Source organism: Cyprinus carpio, chromosome A24 (genome assembly GCF_018340385.1).
Source record: "Cyprinus carpio isolate SPL01 chromosome A24, ASM1834038v1, whole genome shotgun sequence".
In the NCBI taxonomy this organism is placed as follows: Eukaryota; Metazoa; Chordata; class Actinopteri; order Cypriniformes; family Cyprinidae; genus Cyprinus; species Cyprinus carpio.
This window is the reverse complement of record NC_056595.1, coordinates 1,191,571-1,211,745: the sequence shown is the minus strand read 5'-3', so window position 1 is coordinate 1,211,745 and position 20,175 is coordinate 1,191,571. Positions and strand designations below refer to the sequence as shown.

At 39.3% G+C, this 20,175-nt stretch overlaps 1 protein-coding gene across 5 annotated transcripts in view; it reads right to left on the bottom strand.

The window, feature by feature from the left end:
* The window catches only part of LOC109106652 (collagen alpha-1(XV) chain-like), a 70,613-nt gene that overhangs the window by 10,495 nt on the left and 39,943 nt on the right, over positions 1–20,175 (bottom strand). For all 5 annotated transcript variants that reach the window (XM_042714005.1, XM_042714001.1, XM_042714004.1 and 2 more), the window contains exons 11-34: positions 19,673–19,741; positions 19,508–19,570; positions 19,206–19,337; positions 18,299–18,352; positions 17,961–17,996; positions 17,697–17,804; positions 17,326–17,391; positions 17,207–17,242; positions 16,960–17,001; positions 16,358–16,420; positions 16,193–16,228; positions 16,034–16,108; positions 15,847–15,912; positions 13,423–13,485; positions 12,113–12,178; positions 11,930–11,965; positions 9,661–9,714; positions 8,959–9,015; positions 7,621–7,680; positions 7,497–7,538; positions 6,521–6,542; positions 5,559–5,630; positions 5,414–5,439; positions 5,198–5,287 (exon numbers count right to left, since the gene is read on the bottom strand). In XM_042714005.1, the coding sequence (XP_042569939.1) occupies positions 5,198–5,287; positions 5,414–5,439; positions 5,559–5,630; positions 6,521–6,542; positions 7,497–7,538; positions 7,621–7,680; positions 8,959–9,015; positions 9,661–9,714; positions 11,930–11,965; positions 12,113–12,178; positions 13,423–13,485; positions 15,847–15,912; positions 16,034–16,108; positions 16,193–16,228; positions 16,358–16,420; positions 16,960–17,001; positions 17,207–17,242; positions 17,326–17,391; positions 17,697–17,804; positions 17,961–17,996; positions 18,299–18,352; positions 19,206–19,337; positions 19,508–19,570; positions 19,673–19,741 (1,434 nt within the window). The remainder of the gene's footprint in view (positions 1–5,197; positions 5,288–5,413; positions 5,440–5,558; positions 5,631–6,520; positions 6,543–7,496; positions 7,539–7,620; positions 7,681–8,958; positions 9,016–9,660; positions 9,715–11,929; positions 11,966–12,112; positions 12,179–13,422; positions 13,486–15,846; positions 15,913–16,033; positions 16,109–16,192; positions 16,229–16,357; positions 16,421–16,959; positions 17,002–17,206; positions 17,243–17,325; positions 17,392–17,696; positions 17,805–17,960; positions 17,997–18,298; positions 18,353–19,205; positions 19,338–19,507; positions 19,571–19,672; positions 19,742–20,175) is intronic.

The following is a 20,175-nucleotide window of genomic DNA, read 5'->3' as shown; positions in this document are numbered from 1 at the left end:
AAAGATCTCCGGGATGAAGTTGTGGACAGGCACAAGTCAGGAGATGGAGACAAAAACTTTTCAAAGGCTTTATCATTGCCTAGAAGAACAGTGAAGTCTATTAAGAAGTGTATTTGGTACAACACAGACCCTCCCTGAATCAGGACGTCGCTCCAAAATGAATGAAAGAGCCAGAGGAAACTGAGCAGAGAGGTGACCAAGAGCTACAGCAACTCTGAAGCAGCTGCAGGAGTTTATAACAAGAGTGATCATTGTGTGCATGAGACAACAACATCACAGATTCTCCACAAATGTGGCTTAAATAGAAAAAAGCCGCTCCTCAAGAAAGACCACGTACAGTCAGACTGAGCTTTGCCAAAACACACCTTGAAGATTCTGAGGCAGATGAGATTAAAATTGATTTATATGGCCTCAACACCAACTGATATGTCTGGTGGAGATCCAGTCCAGCTCAGCATCCAGATAACAGCATTCCTGCAGTAAAGCATGAGGAGGTGATGTCCTGTTCTGGGTGTTTCTCTGCAGCAGCGACTGGAGCACTGGCCAGGATAGAAGGAGAAATGGACGGGGCAAAATACTGACAAATTCTTGAGGAAAATCTGCTGCCCTCTGCCAGAAGGCTGTCAATGAGAAGAAGGTTTACCTTCCAACATGAGAATGACCCAAAGCACACAGCAAAACTAACACACAGTGGTTGAAGGAGAAGAAGCTGAATGTCTTCCATGGTCTCGTCAGAGCTCAGACTGAAACCCCACTGAACATCTGAGGAATGAACTGAAGACTGCAGTCCACAAACACTCCCCATCAGATTGAACTGAACTTGAGCAGTTCTGCAGAGGAGAGCGGGCAAATACTGCAATGTTAGCAGAGACAAATCCCAACAGAATAAAGGCTGTAATTAAAGCAAAATGTGCTTCAACAAAATACTGACACAAGGGAGTGATCCTGTTATCAACTCTGAGATTCTAGTTTTTATTTTTGTTTTTTTGTTTTTTCTGACATGTTGGTGTTTTATCTTTCTCTTGGGTGTTATAAGTTGCACTGAGTACATACAGTTTGATACAACAAAAACTGTCCGTCTTTATTTCAGGCTGCAAAGCAACAAAATGTGATAATTTTAAAGAGGGCTGATAATTTTCTACACCCACTGTAAGTGTGAAAGTGAACTCAAGTAAACAATTGCAGTCATTATCCTCAGAGTGAATCGCAGTGAATCACATTGTGCTTCATTTGTCCAGTGTGATGTTTATCATCTCTGGATGAAGGCTATCACCCAACGAGAGGAGAAGTAATGTGCAAATCATCACGTCAATTAATTCATGATGACAAATTTAAAATAAAATACACATTGAATCATGGAGAATGATCAAAAATGCTTTGAGTTTGAGAAGGATCAGAATAGAGAGGCAGTGAGAAGTGTGAGGAGAAATCAAGGGTAGAAATGAGAATGAGATGAAAAGGAGAGAGAGCGACAGCAGAAAAATAAGATATGAACCCTGTACAGCTGGGTACATAAAATAACAATAAGAAAAACTGGATTTTTGGAAATGAAAGAGCTTACTGAGCTAAAGTAAATATAAAAATCTTTACATAATTAGGTTATTATAATCATATTTGATCCTTCAGGCTTCTATGGCTCATATAGTCTGATAAAGTGAGAATATGGAGAAGAGTTAAAAAACAGCTCAATTTTATACAGAGACTCAAACTGATTCAAAATATGCAATTTGGATCAGATGCTGATATTAATATGATGAAATTCTGATGCTTGTAATGTAAATCAGTGAGATTTTTATAACAGTGCAGCAGATACTGACATAAAATGATCTAAATATCAGTAGTCGCTCTATATCTCCAATAATGTGTCTCAGTAAGATGAGATGTAAATGAATGAATAATGCAGTGATTGAGAGATGAAGAAATAAAGGCTCCTCAGAAGATGTGAGATGTTCTGGAGGCTTGTGAATATCATTCCTCCACTGAGGAACAGTGAAAGTAAAGCTTCTGGAAACAAACGCTCCTCAAAAGATTCTGATGATCAGATTTGAGACTCTAAAACATGATTGATGGAGAAATAAGTAAAGCTGAGCTGCTTCAGTCCAGTAAGAGTTCATCTGGAGATATTACTGCAGTTATTCTGACCTTTACTTGATCAAAATCAGTCAAGATCTGACACCAGAAGCAGCAGCTGAAGCTGGATGTTTCTATAATTATACTAAATGAGCTTTTACTTGATAAAAAAGTCTTGGTTACGCATGGTAAACCTCGTTCCCTGATGGAGGGAATGGAGACATTGTGTCGAAGTTCCAACACTAGGGGTCGCACTTGGGAACCCAGACACCTCTGACATCATTGAGAAAAGGCCAATGAAATTGGCAAAAAAAAAAAAGATTTTTTATCTTCTCAGCGAGTGTAGTCAGGAAGTCATCTTTGTAGAGAGGGTACTAATTCAACTGAGTGGAAGTCTCAATGGATCTCTTTCTGTAAGGCCTCAAGGCCACTGAGAGATCCAAGAGAGGATGAGACAATCCTTACAACCAAATCATGCTTCCCCACCAATCTGTTACTCACAGGTCCATGGATCACCACACACACCCTGAGGGTAAATGCAGAAGAGTGTCTGTCCAGGCACTCTTGGAGCAAGGACAGCACTGATCCGATACCACATCTTCACAGGTCCTTCCCTTGGGAAGCATGCCTTTTTCCTCAAAAATGTGCCACTTCAGGTCATATATTACCACCTTGTGAGGGGGCTCCAGCCTGAGTGATAGTGTTCACCACTGTAGGGGGAAGACCTCTAATCCCAGCTCATCCCACTGAGGTGCCCGGGTATGAGGATTCCAGAGATCTGGAATAGTGCCTTGCAATGAGGCTCACTGGGGAAGATGCATACTTAAGTAGGCCCCCAGGTCAGCTGTGTGCCCGAGCGTTCGTGCCAAGGGAGGCCTCAGATTGGGAACCACAATGGGCAAAAGGAGGAATCTTGTGAAGCAACAGATGTGTCTGTGCATGACTGAATCATTCCAATCAGCTGGACTGTCTGGGGATGGAGCCTCCACTCATCTCGGAGAGAAACCTGTCGCAAGAGTGATTCTGCTGTGCGAATGAGATCAGCCAAAATGTGAGTGGTTTGCAGAACCTAAGTTCAGCTGGCTTCAGGAGGAGATAATGGGTGGGTTGTGGCATACGACGGGAGTGACTACTGCCCTTGTGGCTGCCATCGCTGTGCTGTCTGTCTGAACTAGCACGTGTTTGACCTGGATCAACCGTCAAGACCTACCCAAGAAAAAACACTGCCACCAACTTTTGGGCAATCAAAAGCCCGTGCAGGCAGGAAACGAACAGGTCCTTAAGGCTGCACACCTATTGCATGAAGCACCGAAAACTATCCTGGAATCCTTTGTTTGGACGGTGCGTTTGGACACTGATCTAGAGGCACACCCTCCCATAGAAGCAGAGGTCCTTCCAAGGACTGGAATGGGACAGAACCTTGTGTGAAAGCCACGTGGTGCGAGTCACTGTGCCATGCTCATGTCAGAACTCAGTCATACAGGCAGTGCTGAAGCAGTCTTATAAGCATCTTCTGGCGGCATGACACAGCCAAGGATGCCATACCGCTGGAGCCTCTGAATAATTCAAGAGTAACCGCTATTCTGTGCTTGGAACCCCCAAGCAACTGTTGGAGCATAGACCTCATCAAGATGTGCTGCCTGGAAATCGAATTGAATTTCATACCGAAAAAAGAGGTGCTCTACCCAGTGGAGAACTTACTCTTTTCCCAGCTGACCTGAAGGCCCATTTGGACTGGGTGATGGGGTAACATGTCCTGTGTACACCCACCAAGTCTCGAGAGTGCGCAAAGAAGCCAGTCAACAAGACAACTAAAGGTGTTAGCACCCACTTCCCTAAGATGGGCAAGGGTTCTAAGCAACCTGAGAACGAACTGGTGGTGCCAACTGGCTGCAAGAGGCCATTAGTCTGGGTTAACCACCGGTCCACACTACTGCAGGGTCAGTGCAGTTCTCACAGGGTGTCCCCGGCGACAAGCAGGTGGAGATCGCTACATCAGGGGTCCAAGGATAGAACCTTACCCAAGCCGAGGCACAATACTTCTAGCCACTTGCTGACTGTCAAGAATTGCTGGGCAAATTCTTCTGATGGTGTCACCAGAGAGACCAACCTGGGAAATGGGGGCATCAAGAAAGCAAACTTTCTCAGAACCCACATCCCGGTCACGTTGAACCACAGGTGGCACTTCTGAGCCACTAATGGGGACATAGCCCTCCCAAGAAGGAGTCTGTTGTCTGACGGGAGTCTCGGACTGCCCCAGCAGGTGCCGCAGTTTTGCACAAAATGCACCGCAATCGCTCTCTCCATCGGGGGACCCCTTATATCCCTTTGCTGGACCGATATCAAGGGTGGTGAAAAAAACGTGAGCCATGAGTGCACCGTGCCGATAGCCTTGTCCTCACAAAAAGGACATAAACCATCCACAAAATCTGCTTCAGCAAAACACTGAGCACAGCGATCGTGCCTTTCAGAGGGTGAGATGTACAAACTGCAACCAGAAGGGAATTGATGGAGAGGCATGTTGGAAATTTGCTTTTAGAGATCAGCGTTGAAGCACCCAGGAGTACTCTCACTACACTTATCTGCGTATGAGCACGTGAGAAACTGCTGCTTGTGCCATAGATCGAGTAGATTGAGAGGTGAATCTCCAAAAGAGATGCTACATTGGCTCCGAAGAACAGAACAAGTGAGCAAATGCCATGCTGGCCTATTCGTACACGGATATCTGGGGCATGGCCAGGTATGCAAATTTTGCTTGCCGGTTTCATTGGCCTTTTCTTAATGATATCGGAGGTGTCTGGGCTCCCAAGTGCAACCCCTAGTGTCGGAAATTGGACACAACTTTGAAGTGACCAACTGAAAGGGAACTCTGAACTATTAATCAGATGACAGAAGGCATGGAGTAAATTGTGTGAAACAGCAAAGTTTGATCATGTTTATCATTTAGAGCCTTCATGAAATTCATGATCAAATATGATACAGTAGCTAAACAATTTGGCTGTTTAGAGTTAAAATAAATGCAACTCTTCTAGAGTCTAATGGAGAACTGAAAGAATTAGTGGTCATGTAATGCTTTCAGTTCCAACAATCTTATATACATTGATCTGTATATATATCTGTCACTCACTGCTGAACCTGATCTCCCCGGCAGCCCTGGCAGCCCTGGCATCCCAGCTTCTCCTTTCTCTCCTCTGAAACCCTGGTCACCTTTGTCAACCTGACACAGTCATGCATTCATCAACAACAAGTCAATGCAGTTCCTCAGTCTCTATTTAATTAATGTCGAAACGCTCTCAATGTATGTGAGAGAATGTCTGATGAAGAATGTCTAGATGAAACTCACTGTGACTTTGGTTACCAGTGTGTTGCCTATGAGAGAACAGATCAGAGCCTTAGAAACACGCGTGAGTTCAGAACGACATGCAACAAACACCTCAAAGTCAAGCTGTTCAAGGAAAGAAGGTGTGATGTGATTGTCAAGTACATACCGGAGGAGGACGATGATGATGATGATGACGGCAGGTCTTTCTCCTGCCCAGATGATGAGCTGCTGGCGCCCTCTACAGGTCAGAACCACACAATCAACACAAACCCTCAGAACACCACCAGCAAACAAATACTCACAAAAACTATTCCAAATATGTAACATTAAAATTTGACATATTAAAAATTAAAATAGTTGTTATTATTTTTGAAAATTACAGATTGTAGAACGTACACACTCCAAGTTCACATTTAAGCAAAATAGAGGAGTAATCATTAAGCAGACAAAATCATTGCCCGATTCATTCTAAGTAAAAAAAAAAAAAATTTAAATTGACAAAAATCATCTGATCTGATTCTAATGTGAATTTGTTTTAACAAGAAATGTGAGACAAAAAGTGAAGATTGTTTTGAACTGCTAAAAACACTATCATCCAATAATTTGGGGTTGGTATATTTTTTTAATGTTTCTGAAAGAAATCTCTTCTGCTCACCAAGCCTGCATTTCTTTAATAAAAAATACAGTAAAAATAGTGAAATATTATTGCAATATAAAACAGCTGTTTTCTGTGTGAATCTCTGTTAAAGTGTAATTTATTTCTGTGATGCGCAGCTGTATTTTCAGCATCATTACTCCAGTCTTCAGTGTCACATGATCTTCAGAAATCATTCTAATATGATGATTTACTGCTCAAGAAACATTTCTGATTATTATCAATGCTGAAAACAGTTGTGCTGCACAATATTTTTGTGGAAACTGTGATACATTTTATTTTTCAGGATTCACAGATGAATAGAAGATTTATTTTAAATAGAAATCTACTGTAACAAAGGTCTTTACTGACACTTTTGAGCGATTTCATGCATACTTGATTCAATCTATTAATTTCTTTCAAAAACAATCATACTGTCCTCAAACTTTTGATCAGTAGTGTATGATAATCAGAAAACATCTCTTAAAACTCACCTTGTGTAGAATCACTGTTAACTACCAAAAGAAAAGAAAGACAAATAAGTGTTAATATAAATGGTGAGAAACAGTGTTAATTCAACACATCACGAGAGAAACCATCTGGATGTGAATACACACACTGGATGAATATGGAAGACAGAGGAATGCTGGGATATGCACAACTCTCCAGCCTTCATATGTCCAATTACAGAGTGATAGAACATTCACAAATCTGAGATTATGTGCTCATTTTAGATCAGTATCCACAGCATGCATCACTATTCAAACATAACGTATGTTTACTATGAAATCACTGACTCAGAAACAGCCACTGGAGCTTTGCTTTGACTCTGTGAGTCTCAACATACAGCGGCTGCGCTGAAGGAAATGTTAAACTAATGCTGAGATATATGTATACATGATACATAAACACTATAAATACACTGTCCATAATGCATCTTGAAAAGGACAACAGGCAAACAGACAATCATCTCTACCTGAAGCACCTCATGCCATAGATGAAGAGAAAATGGTCATATAAAGAAAGATAATGACGTATGAAATTTGCCCCTTTGACATCCATTAAGTTCATAGAAAATGCACTTAATGAATTGGTTATTAGCAGAGACGGCTGAAATGTGCATTACACTTGAGATGGGTCAAGTGTGCATTTTTCACATCTAAGTTTAATATCCACAGTGAACTGACACTACTAAATTTAGTAAGCAACTAAATTAATAATAATAATAAAAAACATCTACATAATATTAAATGCTAAATTAAATTAATAAATAATAACAACAGCATTATTTTTGCAGTTCTGTTTGGTGCAGAAATGACACACTTCACCTTTAATTAAGACAAATCAACCGAAATGTGTTTGAAGAATAATTACTGAGCAGCATTAGAGTGAGAGTTAGAGTGAGTTTAAAGACAATGATGATGATGATGATGATATTGAGAGGTAGACACGACTCAATCAGTCACTTACGGGCATTTTGCAGCCGGGTCGAGGAGGGACTGGAAACACGGTCTACAGAAACATGAGGTAAAGGGACACTGAGCAACAGCACAGAGCATCTGTGTGTATGAGACAGAGACAGAGACACACTCACTCCTTTAGGACAGCTGAAGATTCCCGGTCGTCCTGGAGGCCCAGGCGGTCCCGGCGGACCCTTCACACAAACACAAAACATACACCATTTACACCATCACAAACTATTACCAAACATCATCCACTGGAGAACTACAGCAGACGGGTGGAGCATGAGATTCCAACACGCACACATCTTACTAATAGGAAGGAAAAGTGATTAGCACAACAGTCTGCTTCTAAATGCTTACAGACACTTGTTTTTGCTGTTGTTATGTAGTTTGCCCTGCACATCCTTGATCTTTTAGATAAAACTGCTCGTTTCTTTTTTGTAGAGTATGTAGAGGAAGACAGCAAGGCCCACTTTAAAGGAATAGTTCACAAAAAAATTAAAAATTGCTGTAAATGTACTTATCCTCAGACCATGAGTGTGTTTCTTCATCAGGTTTGTAGAAATGTAGCATTGCATCAGTGTCTCATCAATGGATGCTCTGCAGTGAATGGGTGCCGTCAGAATGAGAGTCCAAACAGCTAATAAAAACATCACAATAATCCACAAGTAATCCACAGCACTCCAGTCCATCAACTGTTGCTTCTGGCCAAAATACATTTTTATGGATACTTTTATTATGGATTATGGACTATTAGTTTAAAAACGTCTTAATGCTGGATTTGTTTCATCTTTTGTCTTCTCCAGATGTTAACTGATGGACTGGAGTGCTGTGGATTACTTGTGGATTATTGTGATGTTTTTATCAGCTGTTTGGACTCTCATTCTGACGGCACCCATTCACTGCAGAGCATCCATTGCTGAGACACTGATGCAGTGCTACATTTCTACAAACCTGATGAAGAAACAAACTCATCTACATAATTATGGCCTGAGGGTGAACACATTTTCAATAAAACTGTTCCTTTAAATATACTTTGATTCCTTTTTTTTTTTTTTTTTTAAGAATATCAAGATTGCCATTTTGGTTCTTGTACATTTTTTGACATGGTTTGAGAAACAGAGAGCTCAACAATCTAGTTTTGTTACTGAAGTACCATTTAAAATATTTATTTTCATATATACATTTTATTAAACAATAATGTATTAAAACTATGTATTAAGACAGACAAAGCCTGAGCTTCAAGGCTGCTATACGATGACATACAGGTATGCTACTGCAGTAATCAGTGCCATTTCATTCGAAAATGGGTGCCGTTAAAAGTGCTAATAATATGTTTCAGAAATATGAGAGATGATTTTAGAAAATACATCCAGAACCTGAAAATGCTAAAATCAAGAACACTATCTTTTTTTCTGAACAGAAAAGTAATAACACATAGTTTTTGGAGACAAATCAGATAAACTCACAGGTAAACCGACAGAATTCCCTTTTTCACCCTTACGGCCGTTAATTCCTGGACGACCCTGAGGAGACACAGCATCACATCCATGATCACAACCATAACATACTGTGTATATACATATGCTCAAAAGTTTGGGGTATTAAAGAAATTAACACTTTTATTTGTCAAGGGCACATTAAATGGATCAAAAGTGTCAGGAAAGACATTCATAATGTTACAAAAGATTTCTATTTAAAATAAATGCTGCTCTTCTGAACTTTCTGTTCATTTGTGAACCCTGAAAATCACAGTTTCCACAGAAATATTGTGCAGCACAACTGTTTTCAACATTGATAATAATCAGAAATGTTTCTTGAGCAGCAAATCATCATATTAGAATGATTTCTGAAGATCATGTGACACTGAAGACTGGAGTAATGATGCTGAAAATACAGCTGCACATCACAGAAATGACAGCTGTCTGAAACTGTAAATTATATTTCACAGTTTTACTGTATTTTTGATCAAATAAATGCAGCCTTGATGAGCAGAAGAGACTTCTTTCAGAAACATTAAATACTCTTACGGACCCCAACCTTTTGAACATTAATGCTGATCTTATAAAGCATTATATAATGCTGTAATGTCCACTAATGCAGTTAATGACAGATGTTGTATACTGTATTTTGAGTCTGCATGTATATGTTTATGTTTTTAGGAAACTTACCGGACGTCCTGGGAATCCAAACTCGCCCTTTGGTCCAGCGGGTCCGATGGGGCCCTGGATGTGATGAAATGAGACAGAAATCACAGGAATGCAGACTAACACAAACAGGTGCAGAGCTGAGTGTCGTCTGCTTTGCCTCAGCACTTTTTCCAAAACTTTTTGAACAGAAGCAGCTGTACGTAAACAGTAAAGCCCCCGGAAAGGGAAAACACATATGAGTTGTAAAAGAGTACATAGAGGGAAATAGTCCTGAGATTAAGTGTTTAAAACAACTATAATGAATGAACAGGTCTGGCTTGTTGAGAATATGGGATAATAACAATGTGAACTTGTATGTTTATATATAATCTGATATCCATCTATCTTTCTCTCTCTCTCTCTATATATAATGACATTCAAGTCAATGCCAACATGAAAGTAGATTAAACGTCTGTTGTAAGAATTGCAGAAAAGTATCAAAATGGCAGATTTGCATTGTGTTGTGTAGCTCCGCCCAAAGGGAACTCCCATTGGTCCATTTCACATAGTTGTATATTAAATGTCAAGTGTGCACTGTTTGGCCGTGAATTTGTCGTTTCTTGTGGTATTTTTGTTTTAAATGTGGACTGAAAAATGACTATGCTGTAAACTGTGAGAAATTGAACTAAATTTAACTAATTCAAAATTATTCATAATTTTCATAATTCAAAAAATTCAAAATTTAAAATGAACTAATTCAAGATTACCATTATTCTATATAGCAAAATGGCGCCGCTTTTACACGTGGCAGCCACGGTGCTTCACTCTCTAGTTGTTTTATTGTTTTTGTTAGGGTGTCCTGTTTTTTTTTTTTTATACTCAATCATTTTCACCAGGAATGAACTGCTGAGCATTTGGCAGAACACACCACAAAGTCTCCTACCGGTTTTTGATTATTTGTATGTTTTGCTGAACATAGTAGTTGGTGGAGCAGCTGCGCTGATCAAGCGCCTCAGGACACGCAGACAGGGGAAGAGAACCGGTGCGTTCATCAAGCTCAGGAAGCACGGATTTCGAACGCCATTCCGTACATCACGCTCCATCTGCCCGGCTTTCAGCTGTTTAGAGCAGATCACGACGCAGAATCGAAGGGGAAATCGCGTGGCGGCGGGACGTGCTTTTATATCAATGAACGGTGGTGCACAGATGTAACTGTGTTAAAGAAGATGTGCTGCTCAGATCTAGAAGTGCTTTTTGTCAACCGCAAGCCGTTCTATTCACTCGTTCATTCTGGTGAGTGTTTACATCCCTCCGCAAGCGCACGTGAGCCTGGCTTTACAGAAACTCACCGATCAGATCACAGAGACAGAACAACAACACCCGGACTCTGTTTTAATCATTCTTGGGGACTTTAATAAAGCCAATCTCTCCCGTGAGCTGCCAAAATACAGACAGCATGTTACATGTCCCACAAGAGACAGTAATATATTGGATCACTGTTACACCACAATAAAGGATGCATATCACTCTGTTCCACGAGCAGCTCTGGGGCTCTCTGATCACTGTCTGGTTCATCTTATACAGACCTACAGGCAAAAACTTAAATCTGCTAAACCTGTAGTAAAGACTGTAAAGAGATGGACCAACGAAGCAGAGCAGGATTTAAAAGCCTGTTTTGACCTCACTGATTGGAGTGTCTTAGAAGCTGCTACCACCGATCTGGACAAACTCACAGAGACTGTGACATTCTATATTAGTTTTTGTGAGGATATATGCATTCCTACCAGGACTTATTTAACATTCAACAATGATAAGCCATGGTTTACAGCAAAACTCAGACAGCTCCGTCAGGCCAAAGAGGATGCCTACAGAAATGGGGACAGAGTCTTATATAATCAGGCCAATAAATAAAAAATTATTTATTTTTCTATTTATTTTTCAATATTTGTCTATTTACATAAGTGTATTTTTTTATTTATTTTTTTGTCTGTGTGTTGTTGTTGTTGTCTCTGTGTACTGGAAGCTTATGTCACTAAAACAAATTCCTTGTATGTGCAGGCATACCTGGCAATTAAGCTCTTTCTGATTCTGATAAAGCTTTAAGTTATAGAAAATGAATTTCTACAAGAAAATTGAGGAACACCAGAAAAATAGTTGGAGAATAATGTAAATTATATTATATAAAAACTATATTTTTCTGATAATTTATGGGATTAATTATACACACTCCCTCTAAACTTTCATTTGGAACATTCATAATGAATAATAAGAGCCAAAGCTGGATACATGAGTCACAACATCTTCCTCTTACCGTTTGACCTGGAGGTCCAGGAACGCCACCATCTCCCTGTGAGAATCAAAGAAACACAGCAAGGAAATCAAATAAATGCTTTACAACCGTGACAAATCAAGTCTGTCTATCTGAGCTGAGAGGTTTGGTGTTGAGTAATGCAGCGGTTAGAGGACTGTAACAGTTAAAGAAGTCATGGGTGACCTTCAGTCCTTTGGGTCCCTGCGGTGCATGAACTCCAGACACAATCCCCGGCTCTCCTTTCTGACCCTGCAGCGGAATTCATGCCAAACACACATAACAGAATTAAAAAACACACTCATATCCATATTTAGCTATGACAAGAACTTCTGATGACAATCTATGAAATCAGAATATGATACACACGCAAACCTCTGTGGTGTGTGTGTGTGTGTGTGTGTGTGTGTGTGTAGTCTGGTAGTCATTATGTTTCTCTGCTGTGTGTTTACAGTATGTTCCCCAGGCATTCAGAATGAATCTCGCCTGGTGTTTTGTTTCTCACAGTGCGATATGATTCCAGTCCTCCATCATCAGTCAGATATTATGAGAGAATGCAGCGATTAGGATTATGACACATCAACAGATCAATATCCATTAGGACAATCCAATCTGGTTCTATTATTTACACACTATTTGTTTCATTCTACACACTACCATCACAAAGTGTGGTGTAAAATATATATATGTTTTTTTTTAAGTAATTAATACTTTTTAAGGGCACATTAAATGGATCAAAAGCGACTCTATAATGTTATAAAAGATTTCTAATTAATGCTGTTCTTCTGAACTTTCTTTTCATCTTTGAATCCTGAAAAATAAAATGTATCACAGTCTCCACAGAAATATTGTGCAGCACAACTGTGTTCAACATTGATAATAATCAGAAATGTTTCTTGAGCAGCAAATCATCATATTAGAATGATTTCTGAAGATCATGTGACACTGAAGACTGGAGTAATGGTGCTGAAAATACAGCTGCGCATCACAGAAATAAATTACAGTTTAACAGATATTCACATAGAAAACAGCTGTTTACACTGAAATACAATTTCACAATACTAATAAAATCTCAGTTATTAAAATAAGACAAAATACAAAATAATGTTAAATAATAATAACAGTCAGTTAATTCAATATAGATGCTTGTCATTATTAATTTAGGTTGATTTATGTATGTATTTATTTTTTAAATCATTTTAAATCACTAGGAACTCTCCGTGGCCCCAGAGTGATCATACCTTGAAGCTGACTGAATTAAATGAATCAGATACTGAACCTTTGAAATGAAACATGTTTGAGCAGTTCTGAGTGTATGTGCTGTATGTGTGGTCTGATATGGAGTATTTCGAGAGGTTTGCATGTTCTGAACCTCGAACGATTAGATTCTTGATTACATGCCGACAGACAGCACCAGCATGCTCCACTTCCTCTCCTCTCAAATCACACACTCACACTCATTCACACCTGCTGTACTGATGCATCTCCAAATTTACCTTTAATCCTGGAGGCCCCTGAACCCCCGGGGCCCCGGTATCACCCTTCGGACCCCTTGGTCCCTGGTGGAATAAAACAAAATAAGTGCAAAGACCACACAAATATTCACGATCCTCAAACCAAGGCTTTCAACTGTAATTACTTACATTAACTTCGAAATATACGTAATTTCAGATGCTGAAACACTTACTGAATTCCAGTAATTGTTCTATTTAAATGTTCCACTGAGACCATCACAATATAGAATGTGTTTTTGTGGAGCAGCGTCTGGGTTATTATCTCAAACCGCATGGCACATTTGGAAGTTATGTTTTTTGTGTATTGTATCATAAAATCTAAAGAACTGCAAGCATTTGACTCTGAAACAGAAAGCTCTGCTCTGAGGAACCTTTCACATGCTGCACAAATCTCTGTTTATTTCACTACACTTCTGCTCGTCAGTGCCTGTTAATTACGCAATGAAGCAAAGCTAATGTGTCATAATGTGTTTAAAACACAATTTCACAGGCAACTCAAAGACTTATTGTAAATAATGCAATTAAACCACAGTGTGTTTACATTCCTGTGCGTTCCGTGAAGCGAGTGTGTGGTTTTGAGCAGCTATTGTATCGTAAAATCTACGCCCGTCTATCTTCAGCGTTTCTGTTTGTGTATTCGAAATAGAATGAGAGCAGTTTGGGAATTAAAAGCAGTGAGAAATATAATGAAAAATAATAGTTGGAATACTATGGCCAAAAGTACAATATAAGATGACAGCCATATTTCATGCTTGTTGAGCTTCTGCTGAATTTATATTCCACCACAAAAATGACTATATTTTTGTTATTTGTGAGTTTTAAATTTCATTTTAGAGTTCATTCATTGACTTTAAAAGTTAATCTTCATTATAATTTACTTCATAATAACTTGATAGTATTAATAATAAAGCAAGATGACATCCAGAATGGCTGAAGGATGTCAGACAGCATTTCTAACTGGCCTTCACATTTACCCTAAATACAAGTTTATAATTTGCTGGTGCATTTTCTGACTCTATGTTGTGTTTTCCGATTCATTGTTGTGTTTTCTGATTCACTGTTGTGTTTTTTCTGATTCGCTGTTATGTTCACTGATTCATTGTTATGCTTCCTGATTCATTGCTGTTTTTCCAATTCACTGTTGTGTTTTCTGATTCACTGTTGTGTTTTCTGATTCATTGTTGTGTTTTCTGATTCACTGTTGTGTTTTTTCTGATTCACCATTATATTTTCTGATTCATTATTGTGTTTTTCTGATTCACTGTTATGTTCACTGATTCATTGTTATGCTTCCTGATTCATTGCTCTGTTTTCTGATTCACTGTTGTGTTTTTTCTGATTCACCATTATATTTTCTGATTCATTATTGTGTTTTTCTGATTCACTGTTATGTTCACTGATTCATTGTTATGCTTCCTGATTCATTGCTGTTTTTCCGATTCACTGTTGTGTTTTCTGATTCGCTGTTGTGTTTCCTGATTCGCTGTTGTGTTTCCTGATTCGCTGTTGTGTTTTCTGATTCGCTGTTGTGTTTTCTGATTCATTGTTGTGTTTTCTGATTCATTGTTTCCTGATTCGCTGTTGTGTTTTCCGATTCACTGTTGTGTTTTCTGATTCACTGTTGTGTTTTCTGATTCATTGTTTCCTGATTCATTGCTGTTTTTCCGATTCACTGTTGTGTTTTCTGATTCACTGTTGTGTTTTCTGATTCATTGTTTCCTGATTCGCTGTTGTGTTTTCCGATTCACTGTTGTGTTTTCTGATTCATTGCTCTGTTTCCTGATTCACTGTTGTGTTTTTTCTGATTCATCATTATATTTTCCGATTCATTATTGTGTTTTTCTGATTCGCGGTTATGTTCACTGATTCATTGTTATGCTTGCTGATTCATTACTGTTTTTCCGCTTCACTGTTGTGTTTTCTGTTACACTGTTATGTTTTCTGATTCACTGTTTTCTGATTCACTGTTTTCTGATTCACTGTTTTTTTTCTGATTCACTGTTATGTTTCCTGATTCATTGTGTTTTCTGATTCACTGTTTTCTGATTCACTGTTATGTTTTCTGATTCACTGTTATGTTTTCTGATTCACTGTTATGTTTCCTGATTCATTGTGTTTTCTGCTTCGCTGTTGTGTTTTTCTGAATTGCCTAATCTGGTTTTAGATTTGCTTTGTCTTTTCCAGTTTGCAGCTGTCTTTTCTGATCTGTTGTGTTTTGAGATTTGCTGTTTTCATTTCTGATTTGCGGATTTGTGTTCTGGTTTGTGAATTTCATTTGCACTTCAGGATCAGTGTACGAATATGAACAAAAAGACATTTCTGATTTGGTGTTGATAAAGGTTCATTAAGCCATACTGATTAGGCCGTGAACATACAGACAAAAAAGTTTAGGGAGTGATTTCTTACCGATGGCCCTTGTGGTTCAAAAATCCCTGAGAGGTTAAAGAATCCTTCAGTGTCATTCAGCATCAACTGAGGGTGGAAAAACAGTGCAGAGTTCACTAAAAATGCAATTAGCATCTTCATCTCCAAAATCAATCCAGTGTGACATTTAAAACAAATTCTAGATGTTAATGGACTCATGTTAATGGACCTCATGTAGGTTGATGACTGGTCCAGGAGGTCCAGGAGGTCCAGGTAAACCGATTCCGTCCAGACCTCTCTCTCCCTGAAACACAAAACACATCAACCACTGGCATCGAAGCTGATGGTTCTGAGAGAGACACGTCACAAATGTGATTTGGATACAAACCTTCTGACCCATATCCCCTTTCTCTCCCCTTTCCCCCTAAAAAAAAGTTTACAAAACAGCAAATTAAAAACAAATCCCTGAATTTTATTATCAGAAAGGATTCTTAAATTGATGGAAATAGAATGACTATAATTTTATTCAGCCTATTTTGTTTGATATATTTACTTGTCGCCCAGGCAGTCCAGATGACCCAGGCTGTCCATCGTCTCCTTTAGCGCCTGGCTCCCCCTAGTGGAGTGAAGGAGACATGATTATAAAAAAAATTAAGCGTTAAACACTAAATCAAATGTTAAATGAATGTCTGTGTTGCACAAACAAGTATCATAATTTTATAATATTTATATAGCATATAGTAAATCACATATAAAATAGTTATCCTTTGCAGAATTTCTAAGAATTTGTGAAGCTATATTAATCATGTTTATGGCAGATAGTATGTTTGCCACTAAACATGGGAGCAATTTACTTGTGTTATATTAAGTGGGATCAGATTTAGCTGATAACTTCCTGAATCCAACTTCTGTAACTGTGTGTGTTATGTAATATAAAGCCATTGCAATGCATTTTTACTTTGAATTACACTATGAAGGAGTTCAAAGCCTGAGATGCATTCACTGACCCTTACAGATGTGCTGAAGATAGGAAATTTGGGTCTAATGGGGAACAGGTGGATGGGAATGGCGTGCTTCCTTTGGAAAGCAGGAATGGAAACAGTTGTGGAAGTGTGTGTGTGGATGTATAGGTGATTGTGTGTGAGGAGCACAGACCTTTACTGAAACACCCGGAGGACCGACGGCTCCTTCTTTGCCCTGAAAGTGTAGAGTTGGGTTCATTTAAATCTAAAGCATCTCTAACACTAATAAAGGTTTAGACAGATATGCATCATCTAAATATTAATTCCCAGGTAATGCCAGGTAAAAATCGCATAACAGATGCCATATCATGGATTTTACAGTATTGATAGATCATGCCAGATTTCTCTGTGTTTTGTTCAGATCTCTATTGTGCATGTACCTGTGGTCCTGGAGGTCCTGGGAGCCCAGGAAGACCCTGAGGATGAGAATATGCACGAGAATGAGCTGCAGTTCAGCTGTAAGAGCCAGAAAAGCCTCAGTAAATGTGAATGTACGTACAGGTGGTCCTCTGGGCAGAACAGGGCTGAAACCACTGCTTCCATCCAGACCCGACCCCTCCAAATCCTGCCACAAAACAGACAGACAAATAAAAACAACACCGTTTAATCAAAGGCTAAAACCACAGGTCACTTCACTAATTCAAACACAAGCATCAGATTCACTTTCAAGAGTTTTCAGTTCTTCAGACAAAAGGAGAACATGTGAACAAATACAAATCTGTACTCCTTTAATAAAATAGCCAACACTCACATGTAAATAAATAAATGGTTAAAAACAAACAAATAAAGGAAAGGAAAGGACAAATAAACAAACAAACAAATAAAAAAACCCTGCTAAATCTATAGACTCTGAAGGTCTGTGAAACACACCATCATGTCAAAGCTGAAGCCCTTTCCCGGAGGTCCCGGAGGGCCTGGCTGACCCCTGGGGCCCTCAGATCCCGTCTGTCCTGGGAGCCCCGGCTGGCCTGCATCACCCTGACGGACAAAGATCACTTCGAAAGTTATCAACAGCCTAGTCTTCAAACTAATAATACATCTCAGATTGTTCACAATGTTTTTGCTCATCACTTGAAGTCATTAATCTACAAGACAAGGAGCTGATCTGAAACAGCATGATCCAAATGACTTTACCTTTGGTCCCATGATTCCAGGTAAACCTGGTTCACCCTGCCAAAAAAAAAACACAAGATGTGTCAAAATCCCTGTTTGGAAAGACATTTGATTCTGCAGGAGGGTTTGGAGGCACACAAGGCTGGAGATCAGGAGATTATGAGCTTGAAAAAGACAATCTGTGGAAGGTGTGACTTCACTAAATGTGTATGTATAATAACCATGTATCTAAATGTTCAAAGACAGCAAGAGAGGAACACAGGAATAAAATAAAGAATAAAACCAACCAACGGTGACAAATACAAACGCAAGAAAATATACCCCTGGACAAAGCCATGTTTCATATTCAGAGATCTTACTTTCTGTCCTTTCTCTCCTTCTTTGCCTGTTTGACCGTCTCGCCCATTTTCACCCTAAAACGAGAGAAATCACCACATGAGGACCTCCTGCATATATCGAATATTAATGATAAATACAATACAAATGGCGACAGATGATAACTGTCTATATGGTATCATCTGAAGTGTGTTTCTCACACTCTCATTCAATAACTAAAAACAACACCCTATTACATCAAGACCACAAACAAAATAAAAGACCAATCTCATTGAAGACCTGAAGACCTCTGTCTAGTCCATCAGGACTATTAACACCTGCTGAGATGAAGAGCTCAGCCAAAATAAAAGTCCTGTGTTCCTGACTGTCCCTCGAGATCTTACACACACAACATCATCAAAACTGAACCTCTGGCATCATCACGATCTTCAGAAATCATTCTAATATGCTCATTTGCTGCTCAAGAAACATTTCTGATTATTAACAATGTTGGGGGGGGGGCGATGAAGACCTCTGTCTAGTCCAAAAACAGTGAGTGCTGCACAATATTTTTCCTGACTGTGAGATCTTAAACTGTGAACATTGGATTTTATTTTTCAGGATTCACTCTCCAAGAAAACATTCTGATTATTAAAGTTCAAAACAGAACAGCATTTATTTGAAACAATTTTATCTTCTGATAACCCTTTAAGACCCTTTAAGAATTTACTGTCACTTTTGATTCAGTTATGAATAAATGTATTTAATATTAAATATTTGTATTAAAAAATGGTAGCGTATATTTGTACGATACCCTTTAAGACCCTTTAAGACAAAATTCAATTATTGTATGGCTTCATTTTTGGTAATCAACACTGTCTCCATTCATTACTCCACGGGAAAAGTGGGTCTATAAACGCCTGCTTAAACTCCAGCACGATCCTCACTCACCGGGAGTCCAGGCTTCCCTGTCTCCCCGTCTTTTCCTGGAGCTCCTGGAGGCCCGACCGGCCCCGGCTGAGCTCCCACAGAAGGGCCCGGAAGTCCTGGACGGCCCGGTGGCCCCGGTGGCCCTGGAGGACCCTGGTAGAAGTCGAAAACACTAACAATTAATCTGAGTACCAAATTCTTTGTCTGACAACTCATATCCATACATCTTACACATATGACTACCTCATGTCTCCTTTTGTACAGTGTTAAATCATTTAAGTGTCTCATAGCTCTCTTGATTTGAACAGACTGTAATAACGCACCCGTATCAGCTCTGTGTCGCTGTCCAGATCCACATAGCTTGATCCGGAGCCGGCGATGCCGTCCTGCTCGTGGGAAACACTCAGTGAGTTTACAGTCAGGCCATCTGCTATTATGGTGTAAATAATTATATAAATATGTACATAATAACCTATTATGGTACACACCGGATACTTGAATGTCCCTGGCGGTCCGGGAGGTCCAGGTGGTCCCGGGATGCCCACACCAGGATCGCCCTATCAAAGCATAAGCCAGGGAACAGTGGATCGTTTGCTATGATTGGCCTGGATTCATCATGTTAGCAGTCAACACGGCTCCAGCAGCTCTGGTTCAAGTCTTATCCCATTCATTTTTCCCATAGGGATTTTTATTAAAGCGTTACAATCCATGAATCAAACCAACCAGCTATGAGGAGAATCACAGCATTACAGACTCTGATATGAAGCAGAATCACAACATCAGACAGAAAGACACAAGTCTGCGACATTAATGGTTAACTGAAGGAAGAACTACAATCCCATGAAGCATTGTGAATGACATTAATCAAATTAAAAATGATGGAGAAATATAAAACTATGCATTTAAAGCTGTTGATTATATTCCACAAAAAACAATATATTTTAGGTTTGTTGCTAAATTTGCATACGTATATACAAATATTTCAGTATTT